Source organism: Nymphalis io, chromosome 8, assembly GCF_905147045.1.
Source record: "Nymphalis io chromosome 8, ilAglIoxx1.1, whole genome shotgun sequence".
NCBI classification, from domain to species: Eukaryota; Metazoa; Arthropoda; class Insecta; order Lepidoptera; family Nymphalidae; genus Nymphalis; species Nymphalis io.
The window spans coordinates 7162133-7178692 of NC_065895.1; the positions used below are offsets into that span (position 1 = coordinate 7162133).

At 31.3% G+C, this 16560-nt stretch overlaps 3 protein-coding genes across 12 annotated transcripts; 1 reads left to right on the plus strand and 2 right to left on the minus strand.

The window, feature by feature from the left end:
• Positions 1–55: 55 nt before the first annotated feature.
• Positions 56–5372, plus strand: LOC126770133 (cyclic AMP response element-binding protein B). 9 transcript variants are annotated; one of them, XM_050489304.1, is made up of 7 exons: positions 56–217; positions 533–700; positions 906–1055; positions 1146–1308; positions 1690–1761; positions 2621–2743; positions 2842–5372. In XM_050489304.1, exons 2-7 carry the CDS (start codon positions 548–550, stop codon positions 3042–3044), a joined length of 864 nt encoding a protein of 287 aa, XP_050345261.1. In that variant the 5' UTR covers positions 56–217; positions 533–547; the 3' UTR covers positions 3045–5372. The 9 variants fall into 9 exon arrangements, with proteins under 9 accessions (XP_050345261.1, XP_050345265.1, XP_050345266.1 ...); XM_050489308.1 differs by having other exon boundaries at positions 2854–5372; XM_050489309.1 differs by having other exon boundaries at positions 2857–5372.
• Positions 5373–10621: 5249 nt separating this feature from the next.
• On the minus strand, positions 10622–11959 carry LOC126770271 (UV excision repair protein RAD23 homolog A). The gene has a single exon (XM_050489568.1). It carries the CDS (start codon positions 11844–11846, stop codon positions 10851–10853), a length of 996 nt encoding a protein of 331 aa, XP_050345525.1. The 5' UTR covers positions 11847–11959; the 3' UTR covers positions 10622–10850.
• A 1627-nt stretch (positions 11960–13586) lies between these two features.
• Positions 13587–16268, minus strand: LOC126770372 (aminoacyl tRNA synthase complex-interacting multifunctional protein 2-like). Of its 2 annotated transcripts, none has more exons than XM_050489769.1 (4): positions 15999–16268; positions 15643–15792; positions 15212–15431; positions 13587–14624 (listed from the first exon to the last, which is right to left on the minus strand). In XM_050489769.1, the coding sequence occupies exons 1-4, from the start codon at positions 16137–16139 to the stop codon at positions 14278–14280; spliced, it is 858 nt and encodes a 285-aa protein (XP_050345726.1). In that variant the 5' UTR covers positions 16140–16268; the 3' UTR covers positions 13587–14277. The 2 variants fall into 2 exon arrangements, with proteins under 2 accessions (XP_050345726.1, XP_050345727.1); XM_050489770.1 differs by having other exon boundaries at positions 13588–14624; positions 16017–16268.
• Between the last annotated feature and the right edge of the window lie 292 nt (positions 16269–16560).

Sequence of the window (16560 nt, forward strand, 5' to 3'; positions counted from 1 at the left end):
CTACTTCCTGTTGTCAAATTTAACTATGAATTTATTATAACTAGCAAAGAGCGCATGCGTCTGACAATATTCGCCTTTCGGCCATATTGTTATGACGCATACAAGATCATAGGTCTCCGCCAGTGACGAGTCTTCTCGCAGTTGACGTGGCTACTACGTACCGTCCCGTTCGCCCACTCCGGACGCAGCATATACGGTGACGAGGAATACGTAACTGGTGAGTGCTCGTACTGAAGACATCTTGCGGTCTGTCACGGTCGCTTACATTTGGGTTGTTAAATATGGTTATTCTATACATTGCCATTTAATTATGTAAAATATACAAGACCTCAAAGCTCGAAAAATATGTTGCGTATAAACTAATAGACGCAATAGGAAAATTTCCTTGCAATGACGCGATGATTCCCTTTTAGAATACTTCTATCAAGTGTTTCTATAACCGATCCAGATTATAATATCGTCGAATCGTTTAACAAGTTTAGTGTATCTGAAGTTCAAGGAATACACAGAATGGTGACCTTGAATATTTTAGGTGAGCATAGTGGGCATGGACGGAATGGTGGAGGAGAACGGCACCTCTGGCGCATCAGGCGTCACAGACCCCTTGGCGAGTGCAGCTTCTTCGGCCAGCACCACGCCTCATGTCGTCGTTACCAGCATTGTACAACTTACGTTGCCAACGCAGGCACCATCGGCACAGGTGTTTATTTTGATAATTATCTCTAAATAACAATCAAAGGTGATAACACTATTTTTCAGTTTTAATGTGTGTGCTTTTAAGAATTATTATAGTTCATTAGTGTTTTCTATATTTATTTACACATTGTTTTATTACATTATTATTATTAAAGGTAAATAACGTTACTGCTAGTAATAATTTCAGGATTGTTAAAATTTTCTTACAGGTTCAATCAGTTATACAACCTAATCAACAGTCTGTTATTCAGACAGCATCTAATATACAATCAGTGCAATTGCCCAAGGGAAATGTAATATTGGTTAGCAAACCAAGCTCTGTTATACACACTACCCAAGGAACTTTGCAAACTTTACAGGTTAGATATGTTATTATGTAGCATTCTTATAAGATATATAACTGATAAGAATTACACATGGCTTATTAAGTGGTTTATTTTTGTTAATAGATAAAGCCTGAACCAAACACATTAGTGAGTACACAAGGACAATCTTGCAGTGACGAAAGCTGTAGTGACGATGAAAACCCCAAAAGAAATTATAGAGAAATGTTAACCCGACGCCCCTCATATAGGAAAATACTGAATGACCTTGGTGGAGCCGAGATTGCAGGTATGCTTTGCTTTGTATTGAGTCTAGAAAATGAACTCAGTTATCAAAGTGTTATTGTGGTAAGGCAGTTAACTTTAAATATTATTAAATATATAAAAGATATAAGGAATGTGCTTTTACACTAATTGTTTTAAAACATCAGGATGTTCATATCATAAGTTTCAGCTTATTTCATACTCTATAATATGAGAATGAATTGAAATTTCTTCAAAATGTAATTTTGCAAATTTATTTCTAATTACTGTATAACAATATATAGTTAATAGTTAAGTTTTATAGATAAACATAGTTCGCTTATCTAAAAATATAAAATTAGGATCAATGGCAGATTCCAATCATATATGTGGATACTCGCATGAAAGGACATGATAATAATTACAGAAAATCGCATGGGAAATAAAGCAGTATTGGAAAGTGAAGGGTCGCTGTCATCTTCTTTATCATTTGCTCCAGGTTAGTTAAATGTGCTGCAGCTGACACTTTTGTTTTGTGTGCAACATGTGTCACTAACCTGTTAGTCATCATAATTCCACCTTTTTATTCTTTGGCTTATATATAACATAGCCTTTTAAAATTTCACCTATTTCCATTTCAAATAAATGTTATTTACTGTAAATTAGGTCTATGTAAATGAAAACTGCTTAATTGTTACTACTTAATTACTATATATCTTTTAATATGTTTTCCTTGTCTATGTTCCGTCAGAACTGCTTGTACCAATAAATGACAAGTTAAGCATTTTACATAATATATTACATAGTAATTAATATTTTCTTATTCATCAAAATTCTTTTAAACTTGTTACAGTAATCTTAAAAATATCTAGTACACTATCTTTTTTTTCCATTTAATTAGATCCTAAAAATGTTTCGGTCTCGAAATATTTAAAAAAGAAAACACTTTTTTAAAATGTATTGCTCTAAAACAATATCAATTTGAAAACTAAAATATCTATACAAAAAATATTTCGAAATAATAAGTACAATTTATCCTTTGTCAGATGGATGACGTAATCGACGAAAGCTATAAGGCGGTGACGTCATGTCTGTATTAGCGTCGAGTGAATAATATTGGGTAGACCGAGGTGTTCATACAATAGAACTCTTAGCAAAAAAAAATTGTATGTTACGGCAATAAGCGTTTTAATGCGCGAATATTTTTTTACTTTTAAATGAAAAAAATTAGCACAATCTTTATATCTTTTTAAATACAAGTGAATTTTAAGAATATACATTTTGATACTTTGTTGACATTTTTAATAAAAGTTTACAATCATATTGTGTTTAGTCTAAAAAGAGATTTGTATTTATAGTGATTCCAGCTGGTGCTTTGCAGACTGAAAGTGGTTTGCATACATTGGCCGTGTCAGGTGGCACTGGTGGTGGCGCGATAGTGCAATACGCGACAAATCAAGATGGGCAGTTTTATGTACCCGGTTCGTATTTATATTTTCTCATCCTATGAATATTAAGAAAAATTAAATTTAAAAAATATATATTTAGATGAAATGAACAAATCGTGCTATAATTACAGGGCCTATCCTAGAAGATCAGACACGTAAACGTGAACTACGACTGTTAAAAAATCGTGAAGCAGCAAGAGAATGTAGACGCAAGAAAAAAGAATATATAAAATGTCTTGAGAACCGAGTTGCAGTGTTAGAAAATCAAAATAAAGCACTCATAGAAGAGCTAAAATCACTAAAAGAACTATATTGCCAACAAAAAACAGAATGAGGTCCAGCCGGCTAATCAGGTGTGCCGCTGCCCTGCCGGTAAGAGCCTAGAGGCACACATATTTTTCGAAATTGTACTGCATTCACAGTACACACTTGGTTTCGTCCAGGTTAAAGTGCCGAGGTGGACTGATAAGATGTCATGTATAAATCTCTTAAAAGCAAAAAGTTGTTTTTTGACAAAAACTATTTTAACTATTAAATTAGTGTAGATATTCTTCAGCTGCATCTAACAGTTTTTAATTTGGAATCTAATGTACTTTAACAATAGAATTATCATCAGTACCAGTTTTACTGATAGTTGTGTTATGGAAAACTGGGGAATAATGGTTGAAGTAAATTAAAAATTATTTAAGCACAGTCAAAGAGCTGAAAATACAACAATCTTATTGGTGGTTTTAAATTCTCTGCTATTAAGGAAAAATATTATATTTAAATCTACTCACTGTTATAACACAGTCTGTTGACTGGATGTGTAAATCAACAGTTGATATCATTACAATTTTTACAGCTTATTGAACATGCCTCATACACAAGTAACGTCAAATTTGAAATTGATTATTATCACCAAAAATTAATTTGCTATAATTGTTACTAATTAACTAACTATATAAATTGTTAATAACTTATAGGTTTTATATAAATCAATAAAGTAAGGTCAGTAAGTGATTCAATGTAACAAAATATTTGTACACACGCACAGGGGCATGTTTTTAATGCATTAATTATTTCATCTTTAATATTATGACCATATTATGGTTTGTGTTATAGGAAGTCATATTTCTTTACTAGTCTGTGGGCTTAATCCAAAATAAAATATTTTATTATAAGTAAAATAAGTCCTCCATTTCAGATTGGAAACATATTTTTTCAAATATTTACAAGAAAAGCCTTGTGTCAAATGTTTTTTTATCTTGAATTGAGTTTTTTTTTGTTATCTTACATATAAAGAAATAATAAAAATGTTTAATCATCATTTGGCAAGCCTGCAAATTACACTTAACTTTATTGTGTAATATAATGTTAAGTCAAAATATAAAAGGTTATAATTTTAATTCACTTCAACTGTTATCTAATAACATAAAAATTTATATAAAAAGATTGCATTGACTTGACATTTTAATGTTTAACTTTTGTTATTTTCTTTTTTATAATGTTACCAGTTATACAGAAAGATATTTTATTGCCATTTGTAAATTATACAACAATTAAGGTAACTTACGATTAGACAAATATCTAATTTAAAAGAATACATTAAAGTTTTTGTTTCATCATTACAAATCAACCCTTGGTTATCGAATGTATGACCAAATGTTTTCAAACAAAAAGGAAAACATATCAGTCTTATTTGGCATCTTTAATTTTACTGTCATAATTATTTCGACAATATTTATTTAAATGGGATATCAACAAAAACAAAAGAATACCTTGACTGGACACTTGTGCCATTTACTATTCTAAACTTTTCAATTTATTTTAATTGTATATATTCAATTTTTATGAACTGCTAATATTATTAACATTATTTTCTGTTTATTGTTGCTCTTTAAAGATATAACACAATTTACATTGTCATATTTTTCTGTGATGGGACAAGAGGAAGTGATAGAGTTTACACATTGTAATTATAAATGAAACTATTGTAGTTGCTTAGGTATTCTTAACACCATACAACGGTGTTTGTAATGGATAAGCCAAAGTTAATGTTTAGTTTTTTGTGCAATAACAAAATTGCAATGTACAGTTTTAGCGAAGTACCGTTATTCAGTCCTTTATAAAAAAATATAAATTGAAATGAAAAGAAATGTACATTATGTATAGATAGTATAGATTTTATGTATAGTGTATTTTAAAGTTTCAATTATTTTGTATATATACATTTTATGTATTTGTGAACAGAAGCTGATGTTGCATATCATCCAAAAGAATTCTCAATTACGCTGATAAATAAAATCCTTATACATATATATGATTTATACATCATTTCGGTTCACGAAAAATGTAAAAATATTTTTGTGGAAGGGTAATTTAGTTGACTTTTGAGAGTTAAAATAAGATTTTTATAAGCTGTCATTTGCCATGGTTGATATGTATATAGTGTTAAAATAGTTGTATTTTATATTATTTGATCTTAATTGGAGGTTATCGTTATTATAACAATCGTTTATTATGTTAAAGCATATTTATCATGGCAAGTGATAAAAGATTTAATGTAAGACATTGTGAAAAGTGCCTTTAAATTTAAAATGAATAAAGTTTATACCGACATAGCTTTTTATGTTAACTTATGCTATTTATAAATATTAATAATATTAATTGTTTTAATGTATCATAATGTTGTTTATTTTGGTTTCTGGTATACTGCTTATTTAAAAAAAAAAAAAAACTATATTTTTTTACAATAAAACATGCCCATAATTCATTTTATACAATTATGTACACAATTTGAAACATATCAATTTTTACACTGTTTTGCTAATTTACTTATAAATGAAGGTTACAAGCTTTTATAAGCTTAGTCAGCCTGCCCTTTGCCATAAATTTTATCAAACATTAAATATTATTTAAACAAATTTTTGAGATCAATATTACTTTTGATTAAATACAGTACTACAATCTTATTTTTTGTTATTATAAAGCTTTAATTATTTTTGTAAAAAAAATTTCAATATTACAATATTTTGCAAAATTTTTACCTGTTTTCAGAATGAAAATATTTCTTTATATTTTAAGATCCTTAAACTGCTTTTGATAGTAATCTGGTAAACGAAGTTATATTTTTATTAATTAAAATATTAGTTTTAGTAGTCGTTTAGTAGTTGTTCTGTTTTGCAATGATTTCACTTTTATATTAGTTAAATTTATCCAAGCTGCTGATTTTCCTAACCAGCTAGTGTGTTATACTCCCCTGCATCGTGAAGCTGTGCGCCTTTTGTAGTGTCCGATTGTAACCCTGACTGATTTTAACCGATAAATGCTGATTATATTAGAAAACTAACTTTTGTTTTGAATTCGTAATACATATGGCCATTAAATTATCTCAAAATAAATAAAAGTTGAAAAATATACTAAAATACCACCATTGAGCTCTTAGTAAACTCAAGATTTTTCTAGAAAAGCATGAATTGAAAAAATATTGAGTTCGTCATGTAAACTATGTCGAACAATATACACCAGCTCGTTGGTTAATATGCATTCAAATGGTTTTTTTCAAGATATTCGCAGTTTTTTTTTCAAATGTTAGTGTAAAATGCGATATCAAATAAAAAATTGAGGTTTCTAAACATTTAAATAAAGATACATATAATTATACAGCATTATCTACATTAATAAAATTGTCCTATTCTACAGTAATAAGTGACTTAATTCACTGTTAGGGTCCGTTCACACAGACCGGCTCGGAGAGGAGAGCAGATTTTTATCACGTTGGAAACAGTGTTTTGAGTGATTGTAGTAAAGTTTATTTTTGCATTTGCACCTTTTTTGTCATTAAAAATGCCTGAACGCGCTTCGTGTGAAGTAATAAAAGGAGCCGACCGGCTCCGCTTGCGTGCTCTTTCTCGCTCGCACCGCAACCGCACCCGCTTTCAGATCTCTTCCAGCCGGTCGATGTGAAATAGTTGGCGGCTCCGCTCCGGTCAATTCCAAGCGTATACGACCCGGTCTGTGTGAAAAGAAAAAAGCAGGCCGATGCTCTCCGAGCCGGTCTGTGTGAACGGACCCTTACTGCCTTTATAATCCGTACGCTTCAGGTAGCGCCGGTCCTGGGGTAGACCGAGAGGAGCGATCGCTCTAGGCGCCAGGTAGCAAGGAACGGGAAAATGTCAAAAATAATATCCAGGGGTACATAAGCCTTAATTATTCATATAACATTAACTGAAATGCAATTTATTTGAAGTAAAAGCATCGACCAAAGGGCGCTGAAAGACGCTCTACCCGGATCGAGGGCCTGAGCCGGCGCAGTTAGCTCATATATAAGTACCATCGTAATTATATATGTGACGATAACAAGTGACAAGCTAATTGAGTTGGTAAACTGATCGTAAATAGAATTAAATTATTTATTTTGTTTGCTTAAATCATCACATACACGAACACAATAAATAATAAAATTATTAATTGTATTCTACTAGATGCAGTATTTGCACTCAAAAATATAAAAAAAAAAACATTTAACATTATTTGTTTGCGAGAAAATTGACTATAACATTCCTATATTTTACTTTTCGAGTTTGGTATAAACAATACATATATATGGTGTCTACACAAAAAAATGGCTACGAGAACGGTATTACACTATCGGATTTTCGATTTAAGTTTGCCTTTCATCAAGTTTTCATTCAAGCTACATGCCTTAGTAAAGCTTTTATGGATTTCTGTCTGTGTATTGTTGACGCAAACAAGTTATTGAGTTAAGCAAAGTAGCAAAAGTTAAGTTTGTTATTTTAGCAAATTGCTTTGAATATGTTAATCTAAGGTTATTTGTCTTAACTCCACCTGCCATTGGAATTTACTATAGCTGTTTTGTCCTTGTCCTTTCATTTTATTATAACGGTTGTTCTTGGTGTAACGCTAAGTGCCGACTTCAGCTCGATCAAAAATTCAGTTGAACATGGTTGTGCCCTCCTCCGATTCCTTTCTTTAATGATGATGAAATAATGACGCTCCTCGTTAAGACGGAAAGGGTACCGCTGGTTTTTTAGTGGGTATTCCGATGTTCGGGGCGCACTCGGCGCCTTGGACACAGACAAGCCCCACATAACCCCCTACTGTTCCCGTGGGGGAAACGCATTTTGCCAGCGTTATAAAAAAGGATAGTCTTGGTATAGTGATTTGATTTGTCTATTTTAGACCTGAAAATCAATTAAGTAAATTTTGAATAATTGTCAATTAAAACAATTATTATGCATAAACAGATACGAGTGATGGTCTCGGTAGACGTAGCCTCTGTACATCATATATAAATTAAAATTTTGAATTAATGACTATGAACTAATTTTTTTTTTCAATTTGGTCTGTATTTAACGGAAATAAAATAATTTTACATTTTTAGGTAAATGATAATTTAGCTTTTAATAGATTTAATAAGTACTAGATACCTTCTATTCGTACTTCCAGCGGAAGCTATATTGAAACAGGACGTACCGATTCGCTGCTTGATGCCATGGGTGTTTTAATCAAAACATGTCCATAATTTAATTGTATTTTATTTTATGGTATATTATAATTATCATTTGACACATTAGCAATCAATTAAGATAGTACCTTAAGATAAAGATATTATTTTTCTAAGCAAGTAATTACGTACTAACATTTTAGTCAATAACACTATTAATATAATTTTCTCGTTTTTCGCAACTGTCAAGTCCGAACATGATCAAAATTCAATTTAATTTGACAACCGTAAATCTCACTCCTCTTCTCACCTCACAACATCATTGTTACAAATATGTCGAAAACTTTTTTAATAATATTTGCGACATCAAAGTTAATTACATAATTGACTAGTGTATAAAAAAAACTTATTAAAACAATTGTCACCTTTATTTATATATAGGTACCCAATAATTTTTGAAATAAGCAAGAGAAAACAACTCGTTAAGCTTATTCCATCTGGTAGAATTGTTAGGTTAATGGCTCGCTACCTTATAAACGGACTCAGTACGTACCTTTAATAAATAAAAAAAGGTTACGACATAGGTAGATACTTAAAAATAAAATAAAAAACCCTTAAACGTACGTAATTAATGTAAATGTGGTACTTAGTAGTCAAGTAGGTACGAGTTAAAAAATTACTGACGAGAATTTTATTCCGTACCTATAGTAGAGTTCACTGGTAGAGTACACAAAATAGCGAAAGAAGTTCGTTATTTCCTTATACGCCATATAGAATTTAAGGACAATAATTGAGCTTGGTCGATAACTCAGTATTTACAGCTTTTAAAAAAGTGGTATGGACTGAAGTTTTTGTAAATTTTAATTACATAATCATCGAACTATTTGCTTTATTATTAATAACTTACAACTAATAATCGCTGATCGCATTTCACATTATGTATGGACTTTAATGGGAACAGAAAAATTGTAGAAAAAAGGAAGCTTTAAGTTCTAACTAAATTAATTTATAGTATTACTAAATTATTTTAGTAAAAAGTCTATTATGAGATTATTGTACTTATGACAATAATAAAAATCCTCCAGACCGATTTCGGCCACGGCGGCCAATCTCAAGAGAGATTAGCCAACTACGCAGAAGAAATTATATTGTGCAAACGCAGTAGCACTCTCTACTCTCTATTCCCTAACTCTCATAATCTGATGGGACGGCAACTGTCACGACCGAAAAAAGTTCAGGCGCAGGACTAACGGCTTTACGTACTTTCCGAGGCACGGAGTGTAAACACTTTCTACAACAATATTTACCTATTTAAAAATACACCAGAGGGCTGTATTTAAAATGTATATAGGTGGTATATATAGCGGATTACAGATACCCTTATAATGTACTCGTACTGCAATATTACTAGATTTTAATAGCTACATGTACACAAGAATTTAAATGCCTTAGCCTGATGGCTTAAGAAGCAGTTTATTTTGATAAACAGAAAAGGTTAAACAAACAAAAAATATTATGGGCCCTATAATTTTTATCATATATTATTTTAAAATATATTGTCAGTATTCCTCACAATGAGGAACTAGCACATATAAACATAATCATTCTCGGATTTAAACTTGTGATCATTCGTGACTAACGATTTTCAAACTAAATACGCTCAGTGATCGAAATTCGACTGTGATAATTATTGACTTTGAGAATATTATATATACGAGCATTTCTCGAACATTTTTTTTAAAGTACAATAACAAAAGCTCGGCAAACAGAGGAGAAAAAGGTACTGAAGTCTGAACTGTTTGGTCTTTTCTTATTGTATATAGATTATGTAATGGTGTAAGTATTAAACTTAGTACAATTTATCAAGACTTATCGAATCTTATCATAGTAACCGAAATATCATATATATAAAAATCTAAACGCAAAATTATCTTTGGTTGCTTAATTGTTAAATAAAAAAACTGGTTAGATCCCGTAATTCGCACTGTATTTTGAAAATTAAAGCAGAAGATTCATACTTATATGGCATTTGATTTAGATCGAGAAAATATTATTTAAAAAACATAAAATAGACATTATGACATTCATGTTGAAATCACTAATTTCGAAGTTTAATGGAAAAAATATTGGACATACCAAGTCACAGGCAACCAGTTAAAATGTTAATTAATATCTTAAATTACCAATTCTATTCAGGTATTTGGGCTGCACAAGACTGATAAAAAATATCTTACTGGTAGTAGGTTAGTGCCCCGAGCAAGCTCGTCTGGGTAGGTACCACCTACTTATCAGATATTCTACACAAAACAGCAGTACTCGGTATTGTTGTGTGCTAAATTTTGAAATAGGAATGAGTTAAAACTTATTATATGAGCCTTCAGCCGATTCATACACATTCTTTGCAACAAACGAAATTTTGAAATTTGTTTTTTTACAAGGATGGTTAAGTGGCATTTAAAAAATTAAAATAACAACAACTTCTTTATTTAAAGAGTTGAATAAGTCATACAATAAGATATTTATTTTTTAAAGTTTTTATCATGACAAAATCTTTTGAATTTTAGTGCACATTAAATAAATGTACAAAGCAGAAGGTTAGAACTATTAGGCTGTTTACTTAAAATACAGTATACAACATACTGTTACTTTGTTTTCCACATTTAATATAAGAAGTTGATATCTTTCTTTACTTTAATCATCAAAATTTTGAGACAGTAAAAAGTTGGCTGCAAGGTTTTCATTTTTTTCACACGCAAAATAAGCTTGTATCACCATATGTTCTGGAAAACCCAATGCTTTTAATCGCTCAATAGCCTCTTTATCTTGAGGAGATATTTGAATAACATTTTGAGATTGTGGTGGATTATCAGTAGCAACTTCATCTGGAGCAACCACAGCTGCAGCTGCAGCTGCAGCAGCAGCAGCCGTTGGAGGAGTATTTACAGGCTCATTAAGCATCCTTACGAATGCTTGTTGGTGTTGACTTATGGCTTGCAAAAGAGCTGGATTAGTTTGGCCAATTTGTTGGAGCACTGTATTTAATAAATTAGGATTCTGTTGAATTACTGCACGCATTTGTTGAAATTGGGGTTGATCACGGAGAAATCCTAATGGGTCATCATCAGAGCTTTCTTCTGCTTCTTGTTCTTGGAGCAATTCTTCTGGAATGCCTGTTATAAGGTATTCCACAGCCCTTTCACGATTATTGAATGATGCCCGAAGTGCTTGTTCAACTTGTTGTCTATTATATCCCATATCCATAATGCTCTGAACTGTTGTTTCAAAATCAAGTTCATTTGCTGTAATAGGTGGCTCAACAGCACGTTCGGGTTCTGTTTCAGGTGTAGGTTTTGGATTTTCTTCTACAGTTTTAGCGTTACCATCACCACTTTCTGTTGAAGCACTTTGTCCAGCCTCTGGCGTCGAGGTCGATGATGCTTGTTGATGATCCGAAGATTTAGGTTTAGTCACCATTATAACGATGAATTTTTTTTCATCTATATTATATATACGCAGTTTGTTATCATCAAGAAGAATTTTACCTGCATAAATAAGTTTTTGCTGATCTGCCGCATAATTTTTACCTTTTTCAACTTCAATTTTAAGCTTCAATGCTTTGACTGTTTCATCAGGATCAATTTCTATTTGAAACGTTTGTTGTTGTAAAGTTTTTAATGTCACCAACATTTTTTCTTTTATACTTAATGTAAAGAAACAAATATAAGATCTCTCAAATATCTAATCTGACTCGACAAAATTATCCAGTAAACATAACCTCGTTGCCAAGATCACTTTTTTTAATGTCATCAATGTTCGGATACACTATTCATATATATTTTTTAAATATTGGCATATTTTATTAAATGAAGATAATATTCATGTAAAACATTTTCTTTTTAAATATTATGAATAATTGTTAAAGTTGTATATCCGGTCCAAATAAGCACTAAACTTACGATACGATAATAACATACATGGCCAGCCATAAGTTAACCCTAATATATTTTTTTATGTTAAACATTAAATAAAAAATATTAATTAGATAAGATTGAGGAATGCGGCTTCTTTAAATTAATCGATTTTATTTGAATGGTATAAAAATATAATGTATTAAATTGAAATGAGAATATTTGTAATTAATTTTGAGTAGTAACAAAAAAAACAAAAAAAATTGTACACACATACAGCACCGGCTTCAGCCCGTTACCTTCTCAGAGTATCGCTTGATGTCTTTTTGCATACTTCATACATACTTCAGTTTTTGTTTTAAGTTAAATCGCTTTATTATCTTAGCTAGAAATAAACTCATAATGCCGTGACCATTGTAGGTGACTGCAGCGAAATAAAAAAAAGGGCTGCAACTGACCCTACATGACAGTGCATCGGAATACCCACTTAAAAACCAGCGGTCCCCGCACTGTCTCTTCGGTGGGCGGGTCTCCTATCTCTGTAGCTCGAGAACCCAACTAGCCCCGGCGAGGGGAGAAGGTGCGCATAGCACCGACGCCGCTCTCCGGTCTTTTTCTGCGGGTCGGATCAGTGGAGGCACTCTCCTCACGCTGCCTTTCTTCTACATAACACTTTCGCAGAAGGAGACCATCGCCATCCAGCACCTCTTGCAGTCGAGCATGGCGTTGATCACGCTCGACAGGCAGCGATGTCCGCCGCCAGGGAATGCCTCTGGGGGCCCCCACGCAGCACACTCCGTTAGGGTGTAGTACGCCGTGTACAGTAGCGCACCTCACTCGTAGCAGGACAGTAATACCTCCCGCCTCGCTATCCCGTGCAGGAAATTACCAAAGCAGCCATGTCCAGTGAGCACCTGCATTAGCCTAGACGTAAGTGCGCTGCTTCTTTTTTCTACTCAGCGACTCAAGTGGGGGTACCCCAGGTCTGCTGATGGGTACCCCAGGTCCTCCTCCCATCTGTGAATCAGGGCTTGTTAGGCTAGAGTCCTGATTCACCCCACCTCCGCTTGGACGGTCGTCATTTGCTCTGGCTTTTAACCAGAACAGGTACACTTCCGAGCCGTTGCAGCCCTGTCATATGTCGTCATTATAGCGAAACGCAGCATTATCTGTAACGCATCCTATCTGATGCTACTTAACGCATCAGCGTCTCTCGCAGCGAATTCAAGCGCGATAGCCTTGTTTAACTTAATTATACACATATAAATATAGTCCTCTAGAATGATTACGGCTACAGCTGCCGTGAGATTAGCCAACTGCGCAGGTAATTTATAGTGCACAAGTGTGCGCAAAGACAGGTGCACTCTCTATTCCCTAACTCTAACATTATATAATTTTACAGTGAAAAGGTTAATTTACTTTTAAATAAATAAAGTAATAAAACAATTATTTATAAATCATATTTTTATTTATGTATCATTTAAGACGTACATAATCAATATTATAATTTAAAATTTATTATGATTAAAAATTAATTTTATATAAGGTTGTAGATTTCTTTCGTTTGCATGACAATATAAAAGGATTAAGACAAAATTCCTTTCTTCATTATTAATCGTTTTTCAAAATAGTTATCATATAACACTAAAAAATGTTTTCTAGATATCTACATAGTTTTATTGTTTTAAACAGTGTGTGCGATGTATAAATTATAGTTATATCAAATATACACTAATCACTGCCCACAGGATAATAATAAGTATGTGCGGTATTCTAATGTAATTCGTATGCAGTTATTTTTATCAATGAATTTTATCTTACTAAAATAATAGCATGAAAAAAAAACCATTTAAGTATATACTTATAATATATATAAGTAATTATGCTTTTTTTTATTTTCATTTATTGTTATAAAAGCTAATGCCACATGTGTTGCATTGCATGCATTGCCACTTTATACATTTTGTAGTTGAGTTTACAAATAGCGCAGAAAAGATAATGCGGTCCATAAAACCTGATTACGAGACAGAGTATTTTATGCGGCATCCCAATTTATATTAATCATCACCCTATGGGCAGCGAGACTGATGCTGTTATAGTCTTTTATATTGTAAACTAGCCTTATGTTTATAGTGTAGCCTTATATTATGTAAAACATTATGTATTCATATGTTAACAGACATTTAGCAGAGGTTACACTTTTTATTAATTTAAAAAATTAAATTTTCACAATCCTGTAACCATTTTTTTGTAACAAATTTATAACCATTCGGCATCAGTTTGATTATGTTAAAAGCTGCTAAATCGACAATTGAGAAATTATCATTAAGAATCCAAGTGTCACAGTACAAAAATAATTTAGAAATTATGGTTTGCCTATTTTCGTCAGAGGTAAATTCAATTTGGTTGAAAATATCTAACAATTCATCAACTTCCTGATTGTTATATTCATAAGGAACAATGTCCTTATAAATAAGGCATAAGTATCTTATAATGCTTACTGTGCCGCGAATTGGTAAACTTAGAGATGACAATTTCATTTGTGGCTTAGCCATATCTGTAACAAAAACAGGAAATTAAGATTAAAGAGAATATTACAAATTGGTGGGTTTGATTTATTTCAAAATTTAATTTCTTCTTAAATAAGCTTTTAAATAAAAGATTGTTGATATTAATGTTTCATTTTATTAATATAAAGGTTTAATTTCATTTTAAGTATTCGTTGGACATAGTCCTAAGTTTATACATGTCAATTAATTTACTATCTAATTGGACGCTTGTTTGTTAATTTATTACAGTCTGGTTCTATAATAAGTAAACCTAGTGACTTTACTCTACTTAAAGCCTTTTCAAACTTCTAATTCTTGGCCGACAGTACAGTATTATATGTATTGCACAGCCTTGCATAATTTATAATTTGCATAATAATGTTATATTATTATTAATATTTAATAATAATATTATTATTATTTCTGTGAAAAACAAAAAATTCAAGGTTGAGTGCCAGTATGTTTCTCCTAATTACAAATGGAAATATGATATGCACAATTGACTATTTATTTTTCGCATCAATAGATTCCTGTTCATTTAATAAGAATTACTGATCTTTTAATTATGTTGTAATGAAATAGTTGAAATACTTACGTTTAAATATAAGCCTGAAGTTAATTTTGGCATCTTTTTTCAATTGATACAATTCTTGAAATTTTATAAAGAAATCCTTGATTTTTTTTGCTTTCCCTGGAGGTACAGTAGATAAAATGTGCCAAGAAACATTGATTGAGCTAACAGTTTTCAAAAATATATTTAAAAACCATGGTAAAGTTTCAACATTTAAAATTAACACAATATCATCTGGCTTATCCTGTAATAAGAGAAAAATAAAATACTGAAATGTCTTCATTGAATTTAACAATTACAATTTAATACATGTATGGTGTATACTGTAGAGCCAAATGCTTAGATCCTTACAGGCTAAAGACTTTCTTTTAGTGTTTAATAAGATATAATTATTTTTTCTTTAATGTATACAGAATAATATATATGAATGATTATATTTTTTGTTTCTGACTTACATAGGCAACAGATTTATTTATTGGCCCTTGTTGATTTTCCAATGTACAAAAAGAACTTATTGTTTTTATTCTTTCATAAAGAATATCTAATTTTTGCAATAGTTTATCTTGTCTCTCTTCCAAATCAAGTAGATGAGTATTTGGCATTTTCTAAAAAATAAATATTATGAACAAGTTAGAATTTACATCGAATGATTTTAATAAGAAAATATCAAACAAAAAACATCTAAAGCTAGATTTATTTCGATATTTCCAGTATAACCTAGTTGCATTAATATTCATTTAGTTTATTTAAAGATCCCCGATTAAGATATGAAAGACACATTAATAGATATGATGAAACATTTGAAATAAACCTTAAGAAACTTTGTAACCTGCTCGCTTATATTTATATCGTTGACTTTTTCGGAAACTTCGATCGGATTTTTTAAAGGATACATGCACTTTGGCAGTACTATTTCATTTTCAAAAGTTAAAATATTTTTCATTTGATACATGTCGACTTAATTTAATCAATATAAAACATCAATTCAGGATATTTCTGTTTTTATTCATAATTCTATGCCACGTTACTAAGTTACAAACCCTAAATCTACTGGAAAATGGAATTATAGAATCTCATCCAAATGGCAACTGACTGACGTTGACGTTTATTTTATCGATTTATTGACAAATTCTCCATATTAAGCCGGCTGCATACGTGTAGTCTTTATTTTTGTACTATCTATTTTAGCTTAAATCATTTTAGCTTAATCTATTCGCTTAGTACCTAACAGTGTAAAAAGTATATGTTGATCTTGATCATATTTCCAAAATTTATCTTGTGTTCGAAACCCATTTACTTTTCTCGTTAGAAAAAATGTAAGTCAACCTCTTAATAATATACTGTTGTTACTGGTGGTAGGGCTATGTGCAAGC

Bases quoted from the DNA above. Each gene is read 5' to 3' on its own strand.
- LOC126770271 (XM_050489568.1), bottom strand. From the start codon at position 11,846: ATGTTGGTGACATTAAAAACTTTACAACAACAAACGTTTCAAATAGAA.
- LOC126770133 (XM_050489304.1), top strand. From the start codon at position 548: ATGGACGGAATGGTGGAGGAGAACGGCACCTCTGGCGCATCAGGCGTC. The intron at 1,056-1,145 runs GTTAGATATGTT...TTTTGTTAATAG, and splicing joins GAACTTTGCAAACTTTACAG to ATAAAGCCTGAACCAAACAC. The intron at 1,762-2,620 runs GTTAGTTAAATG...TTGTATTTATAG, and splicing joins TTCTTTATCATTTGCTCCAG to TGATTCCAGCTGGTGCTTTG.
- LOC126770372 (XM_050489769.1), bottom strand. From the start codon at position 16,139: ATGTATCAAATGAAAAATATTTTAACTTTTGAAAATGAAATAGTACTG. The intron at 15,793-15,998 runs GTTTATTTCAAA...TTTATTTTTTAG, and splicing joins AGGTTACAAAGTTTCTTAAG to AAAATGCCAAATACTCATCT. The intron at 14,625-15,211 runs GTAAGTATTTCA...TTTTTGTTACAG, and splicing joins CTTCAGGCTTATATTTAAAC to ATATGGCTAAGCCACAAATG.